The following is an 8,018-nucleotide window of genomic DNA, read 5'->3' on the forward strand; positions in this document are numbered from 1 at the left end:
TTGGCACAGTTGTTGTTGTTAGCCCCCATTGAGCTGACTCTGACTCAGAATGAGCCCATGAACAGCAAAGGAAACACTGCCTGGTCCTACCCATCCTCACAGTGGTGGTTCTAGCCCATCGTTGTAACTACTGTGTCAGTCCATCGCATTGAGGAGGCAGAAACCAATGTGAGCGTGCAGATAGGTTGATTTACGGGAAATGGAAACCAAAGTTTACGTGAGAAGGCTCATTCCTTTGCCGGCGCTTCCTGTCTGAAAGGAAATGGAATGTGGGGACGAGCTGGAGCGATGATGTCGTGCCAACTCCCCACAGCACGCGGGCCTGGTTTCATTGGGCTTTGCCCAGGCTGGAGGCAACCCTGCACCAAGCAAGTCTTTTGGTGCCATTTTTTCCCCAACATCATGTGCTGACCTTGTGGCCATTCTTAGAATATTTCACACTTTTTCCTTAAGCACTTGCACACTTGAAAGACTACAATATATAGGGTAGTACATCAGGAAGACACAAAGTTGGTGTCTTTAGTGTAATACCAGCTTTACTCTGGTGATCAGGAACCGAACCTGTACTGTCTCCAAAGGTGGCCTGTGTTTCCAGACAGAAGGTGGTCTGCCTCATCACTTTAGGGGGAGGGGAGGACGAATTCCTCAACAGGGTCAGATTCTTCATTGTAAGCGGGGGTTGGGGTGCCTTTTCTCTTCCACATATCACATTAATTCTTTTTCCTTTTAAAATTTTGTCTTTAGGCCTTATAATCAATGGATAAAGTGGGGAAAATGTGGAATAACTTCAAATACAGATGTCAGAATCTCTTTGGTCCTGAGGGAGGAAGCCGCAGCGAAAATGTGGACATGAGCGCCAACAGATGCCTGTGTGTCACAGAGCCGACCAGCAGCATAGGAGACTCCGCACCTCAGCAGCAAAGCAGCCCCTTGAGAGAAAACGGTGCCTTACAGCGGGGGTTCAGCCCGGCAAAGAGTTCAAGGAGAAGCCAAAATTGTGCCGCAGAAATCCCTCAGATTGTCGAAATAAGCATCGAAAAGGACAACGATTCGTGTGTGACCGCCCCAGGCACCAGACTTGCAAGAAGGGACTCCTACTCTCGACACGCTCCTTGGGGTGGGAAGAAAAAGCATTCCTGTTCTACCAAGACTCAGAGTTCATTAGAGACTGACAAAAAGTGTGGTAGAACTCGAAGTGGACTTCCACGGCGCGAGAGGCGCCACGGCGTCAGCTCTGTGCACGACATGGACAGTGTTTCCAGCAGGAGCGCGGGAGGCCGCTCGCTGAGACAGAGGCTGCAGGACACTGTTGGGCTGTGCTTTCCCATCAGAACGTACAGCAAGCAGTCCAAACCCCTGTTTTCAAACAAAAGAAAAATTCATCTTTCAGAATTAATGCTGGAGAAATGCCCTTTCCCGGCTGGCTCAGATTTAGCTCAAAAATGGCATTTGATTAAACAGCATACGGCGCCGGTCAGCCCACATTCAACGTTTTTCGATACATTTGACCCATCTTTGGTTTCTACAGAGGACGAAGAAGACAGGCTTAGAGAGAGAAGACGGCTCAGTATTGAAGAGGGGGTCGACCCCCCTCCCAATGCACAAATACATACATTTGAAGCTACTGCACAGGTTAATCCGTTATATAAACTGGGACCAAAATTAGCTCCTGGAATGACCGAAGCCAGTGGGGACAGTTCTGCCGTTCCACAAGCTAACTGTGACTCTGAGGAGGACAGCACCACGCTGTGTTTGCAGTCCCGGAGACAGAAGCAACGGCAGGTGTCTGGAGACAGCCATGCCCACGTTAGCAGACAGGGAGCTTGGAAAGTGCACACGCAGATTGATTACATCCACTGCCTCGTGCCAGACTTACTGCAGATTACAGGGAATCCCTGTTACTGGGGGGTGATGGACCGGTATGAAGCAGAAGCCCTTCTGGAAGGGAAACCGGAAGGCACGTTTTTGCTCAGGGACTCTGCGCAGGAGGACTACCTCTTCTCTGTGAGCTTCCGCCGCTACAACAGATCCCTGCACGCCCGCATTGAACAGTGGAACCACAACTTCAGCTTCGATGCCCACGACCCGTGTGTGTTCCATTCCTCCACCGTCACGGGACTTTTGGAACATTATAAAGATCCCAGTTCTTGCATGTTTTTTGAACCCTTGCTGACTATCTCCCTAAACAGGACTTTTCCCTTTAGCCTGCAATATATCTGCCGTGCCGTCATCTGCAGATGCACGACATATGATGGCATCGATGGGCTCCCTTTGCCGTCCATGTTACAGGATTTTTTAAAAGAGTATCACTATAAGCAGAAAGTTAGGGTTCGCTGGTTAGAGCGAGAACCAGTCAAGGCGAAGTAAGCGTGCCTGCCCTAGTTGGGCGTCCGTGTACGTCACGCAGGACAGCTCGAGCGAGCACAGCATCTTTAGGTGTGCGGAGGACTGCTCAGTACGGAGTGTAAGCTCAGTGCTGGCCTATCCGTCAGGTGCAACCTGCTGGTGACTCAGATGCACGTGGTGCCTATGGAAACAACAGAGAGGGAGGGACAGGTGTGCGGCCAGGCCTACAGAAACGTTTTACCTATTTAGCTAGAGGTTTAGTTTTTAATGGCTACATCATAATTGAGTGAAACAACTCTGGGGCATTTGCTATGAAGAATTCTATTTCTTACTGAAGATCAAATTATTAATAATGGATGGTATTTCAACAGTGTGACTAATGTTTGAAACTATTATTTTTTCTAATAATTTTTCTATAAACTTCCAAAAGTAGTGATGTTTGTAGTTACTGTCAATCAAGCTTTGGAAGTCCAAAAAATAAAGACTGCCTTCCTTTTGGGGCGGGGGAGGGGAGCAATTTCCTGGCCACAAGGGCATAGTGCAGTTCACTTAGATGTTGATATAGCTTATAGTCTCCTTTTCTTTTCTGCAAAGGGTACTGTTAAATAAACCAGGTTTTCTAACTAGTAGTTCTTAAAATTTCAGACTTATCAGAGGTAGTATTAGAATTTTATTTAAAGGCCCTAAGTATTAATGTTTCACATGAATGCTTGAACTTATAGCAGGCATCCTTTGGAATAGCTGCTGTGTGTAGCTCCCGTGTGTGCGTCTGTAAGTTGACAGGGTCTTTCCCTGTGCCCGCCCGGCGTCCGGGAACCACAGTGAGACAAGAAGGGGCCCAGACGAGTCAGCTGATCACTGCAGTGGTTGATGATGTTGAGATTATTGTTGGATTCTCATTCATTATTCCGATGGCAGTATTTATCCCTCTGTTGTAAACTCTCCTAGTTGAAGTGCTTAAATATAATTTCTAGAATTTCCGTGCAGTTCATTTTTAATGGAAAATCTGGAAACTAAGTTACAAATTTTAAAAGGTACTGTCCAACTGTTGTATCTGTAAATAACTCTACTTAGCACCTTTTTGTCACGCAGAAGCGTATGCAACACGGCTTGAGTGAGCGCTTTTGGAAGTAATATCAAACTAGTGTTTGCTTCTTCATATTGAACTGACTTTGCAGTTCTGGCCGAGCAATTTTGCACTCCAGTAGTGGCCCTCCACCCATCCCCGTGTCTCTCTGTCCGTGTGCGCTGCACCACCGGTGAGTGCGCCCTTGCTGCCTTACCTGCTGCTGCAGAGCTTTCTTTCCCCCTTCCCGTGGCTCTCAGCCGAGGTGACTCGAAAGACAAGTCTATTGGTATGCAACACTACCCTTGACTGCTACTGTAAGTTTCTGCTTGCTGTGCCTTGTTATGGCTGCTTTTCTGTGCTAATAAAGTATGTTTGGTGTTCTTGTACATCTGCTGTTTTATACATTGGCAAAAATTTCTCTTGTAAACGGAATGATTTGGGGTTTTTGAATAAGTATCACCTGATACCCTCCTAGAGTTAAACTACAGCCCAATACTGACTGTGTCAGAGTATGCTAACTCCTCACTGAATGTCTCTACAGCTTTCCAGTCGTATCCACATGTCCTGTAGAACAGTATCTAGAGTTACTGCAAAGTACAACTGACAGTGTAGATGTTGACAGAGGAAATAAACCATGATATTGACATAAAGCTAATGATCTCTCTGCTTACAAGTGACAGATTGAAACTAGCAATGGCATGTTATAGGAAGCAAGTATGATAGCCTCCCACCATGCCCGGAAACAGGTTAGTGACGTTGCGAACTGAATAATAAATACATCAGCACCACTGGTGGTTTGGGGACCATTTTAATTGATCATATATGCTCACAACGTAGAACTTTAACCAAAGACTTGTCCGTTTCAAAGCAGAATGGGGATTGAAGGGACTTGTGATTCCTCTGAATCTAACAGGAGTCCTGCGGACTGTATACCAAAGTGTATTTGAGAACTTCATCCAAATCTACTTTAGCATTACGTGCAATTAAATTGTTCTGGCAGAATTATGTTGCGTAACTGTTTGCTTCATTTTCTTGAGCTTAGAATGTACCTGGAATGTAAACCTCTTGAAAGAAATATAAGCACCCATAGTGGTTACTGGAGAAGGACTCTGTACAAGCAGGATTGTTGTTAAAGAGGTAACTTGAAACTCCAAGAAGGCACTTGATGTTTTATATGCTTGTAACAAGTTGATGTTCTAATTGTAGTTTTATAGAAAGTATTAATGCTTTTATGTATTTCAGAACTTTCATATGCTAAGTGGAAATTGTTTTAAATGTGTAAATATTTTGAGTTTATGTAAGCATGTATACTGCGAAGTCACTTACGTTTTAATGTGTGTAATATTAATATGCAATTTTTGGTTTTAAATTTTCTTAAAATATTAGTGGCTTAAATTTTAAAAAAGAAAAATCACCAGCATGAAATTGCACCCAAGTCTATATCCACTGTGTCTTTTTCTGAGTCCTCATTGTAGCCTGTCAACTAAACTTGTGTTTTTTATGGTCTTTTTAAAGTGTATTTTCATATGAATTAGGAAATTCTTTGGAGATTTGATACATTTTCATTGTGGGGTATTTGAGCCAAGGAAGGCTCCTTTAATTCATATGCATTCTCGTTTCATTAATGATTTGCCCCTGCTTGACCCCACCCCCTGTGATAAAGTGATACCACCCCATAACATGATATTATTAATATCACTTTAGAGAGAATAATATTCCCTTCTGATTTAAAAACCATTTAGAGGCCTTATTCTGCGACATACCTGAGGAATATTCTTGTACCATTGAACTTTGATTATCTGCACTGAATTATAGTCCTACTGTTACAGTCTTGCTTGTAATACAGTCACTTTACAAAGAGAAAGCACTTGTCAGTTAGTTTTTGTTGTTTCCTCACTAAAAACAGTTTAAAAAAATGTTTAACCCTTTTGAAGAAAACATAACAGCTACCTTTCTTAGCCAAAATTGAACCTAAATTCTGATGCTTCACAAATTGATCTGCCTCTGTGAAAGTTTACAACGGCTTGAGCCCAGACAAAAGCTGATATTTGAACTGTAAGTTTCGTTTTGATCAAACTCAGACTTGAGGAATGGCGCTCTATTTGGCTTTTTTGTCTGGTTACTCTTCATTTTCTCCCCAAAGCTTCCTTTGCTCCCCGGGCACTAAACAAATATTAATACATTTTATTGAACCAGGTCTTAGGGTAGCGAGTTTTCATAGGGGAAAAAGCTATGAAAAGTATGAGAGGGACAGTACTGTTTGGCGGATAAAAGTACATGCTCATGAGACAAAGCTGGTATGTTTTTATCATAGCTGATACGGAACAGAACCTTTCTGGTCACAGGTTCCGTTAGTTTTGTGTTGGTTTTGCGCGGGCGGACCAGCTGGAAGAACCTTCTGTCTGGAAAGCAACAGAATATTCCAACTCCAGCTCTTCACCACGTACTGAGACGACCCGTGTGCCAGTCGCTGTTTTAGGTGGCGGTGGCGGTGGTACCACGAGTTAACAAAGCCACTGCCTTCTGAAGTGCATCACATTCTAGTGGATGAGACAACGAAATACAAATGAAATGTCAACAGAGGGTTTGACGATAGAAGAAGGGACATTGTTTTGCAGGGTCATTAAGGCGTGGCTTTTGATGAGCGAGTTCCTCCCGAGACTCAAGAAGAGAACATCCTATGTATTATTAATAAAAGTAAAAGCCCTAAGGCAGGAATGAGCTGGTATGCTGAGGGAAAATGCCAGTCAGACTGGAGTCCCGTGAGGGTAGGGGAAGGTCCATTGGAGGACCCTAAGCAAGAGCATGGCAAGGTCTGCTTCAGCTTCCTGCGCAGCCAAAAGCAAGCTCATAGCAGCAGCAAACCTCCTGATGTGGTCGACGTGAAAGAGGCTTGCAGTTGTCCCGGGGAGAGAGTGCAGGGACCCGACCAGGGTGGTCGTTTTAGGGAGAACGGAATTTGGTGGAAAAGCAGGCAGGATTTAGTGATGGGTTCCGTGAAAGAGAACTCAAAGATGAAACTAGTTTGGGGCCTGACCAAGGAGGGGAGCTGAGGTTGGGGGTGAAACAAAGTTGCAAATGTGCGTAGAGTGAATGTTGAGTTCAGGGTTCCTTGTGGGTGCTCTTCAGTCGATTGCCATTCGTAGTGACTCCTTGTGACAAAACTCTGCCCTGTGGGGTCATCTTGGGTATAACTTTGATGCAGTCGGATGACCTGTTGGGTGGGCTCAAACTGCCAGTTGTTGGGTTAGCAGCTGAGTGAGGAACTAGAGAAAGGAAGCCTGGCCAGGTCTGTCTGCTTTACATTTCTGAGCAGGTAGGGAGTAGACGCTAAAAAGCCCACCGAGAAACTTCGTTATGTGAACGACATTTAAAACAAAGACAAGCTCCACCAACTCTGGGTTTTACACAGGCTGACGGACTTGGGTGAATTAAGATGACCCTTAGTTAATCATCAGTTCCAGGTTCTCTGTCATTAGATTTCTTCAGTAGAACGAACTTGTCTTTTAAAATGTTTTAAATTACTGCAATCATCAACTTTGCACAGAATTTGACATTATTCTTGAGTTTGAACGTTAAACTTTCTCCTGCATCTTTTTAGTATAAATTTTTTATAAAAGTAATACGGGTTTATTCTAGAACGTTTACAAAGTACTCAAGAGTCTGTACCAATGACTTTACATTCACCAGCCCCTCAACTCCCGTACTGTAATCTTCCAGAGGTAATGGCAACATTTGCTATACACCCTTCTATTCTGTGCAGTTAAAACATGTAAGTCAAACCTTATGAAATAATAGAGTTGTAGGCCTCAGGTCCCTTCTAGAAGGTTTAGAGTAACAGATTGAAAAGGCTCGGTCACTGAGGGTTTCTTGAAGCAAAAATGTGCACCCGCAGATGTGAAAAAACAGGCAAGTATGTAAGGGTATGATGCTGAGAAAGATGATGTGACGGGAGAGCAAGTAAGAATGAAAGGTGGCTGCAAGAAGGATAAGGGGCAGTGGGGAGGGGAGGTGTCTTGGATTTGTCTCACTACAGAAAGGCTGAAGACTGATTTTGGTGGTCGCTGGTGGGATGGGCAAGTAGCACCTGCAGAGGCACAGGGTAAGGGAGGGACCCCTTGATCCGAACACTTGTGTGTGCTACACAGTGGAGAGTTTATCAGCATTCTCAAGGAAGAATTAAAGTACCCAGCAGCAGTCGGACGGAGTTTAACCACGAGAGACTGGAATGGGCCTCAGTCGGGGATGAGTTCCTAGACCTGCTAGAGGAGCGCATGCGAGGGAGACTACAAAAGAGCAGTGTGGGGGGCGGAGATTTACTTAAAACGTGGGAATCTTCTAGGGTCATACGTGGTCTCTGCTGTAAGCAAAGCCCGTGTCTCCTGTGTTAAAACTAAACGTGGCAGTACATTTTTTTTAAAGGCTTATTGCCCCCCAAATCAACCCCCAAAATTTGAATAAGAACTAAAATTACTCTTCACCATTCCGGGCCATATTTGGCATAGAGATGATACAAAAGTCAAGTCTAATCAACATCAAAAACCAACTTTACTTGGAAAATGAAAATGCTACGAGAAAGGTGGCAAAGTAAGATCTAAGGGAG

The 8,018-nt window shown here is 44.3% G+C and overlaps 1 protein-coding gene across 3 annotated transcripts in view; it reads left to right on the top strand.

Annotated features, from left to right (window-relative positions):
• SOCS5 (suppressor of cytokine signaling 5) overlaps nucleotides 1-5,273 on the top strand; it is a 79,380-nt gene extending 74,107 nt beyond the window's left edge. For all 3 annotated transcript variants that reach the window (XM_045285826.1, XM_045285827.1, XM_045285825.1), the window contains exon 2: nucleotides 745-5,273. In XM_045285826.1, coding sequence (XP_045141761.1) covers nucleotides 757-2,367 — 1,611 coding nt within the window. In that variant the 5' untranslated portion in view covers nucleotides 745-756 and the 3' untranslated portion in view covers nucleotides 2,368-5,273. The remainder of the gene's footprint in view (nucleotides 1-744) is intronic.
• The last annotated feature ends 2,745 nt before the right edge of the window (nucleotides 5,274-8,018 follow it).

The sequence above is a fragment of the Echinops telfairi genome, unplaced genomic scaffold (assembly GCF_000313985.2).
Source record: "Echinops telfairi isolate 266 unplaced genomic scaffold, ASM31398v2 ScPeMD7_7475;HRSCAF=8513, whole genome shotgun sequence".
Taxonomy (NCBI): Eukaryota; Metazoa; Chordata; class Mammalia; order Afrosoricida; family Tenrecidae; genus Echinops; species Echinops telfairi.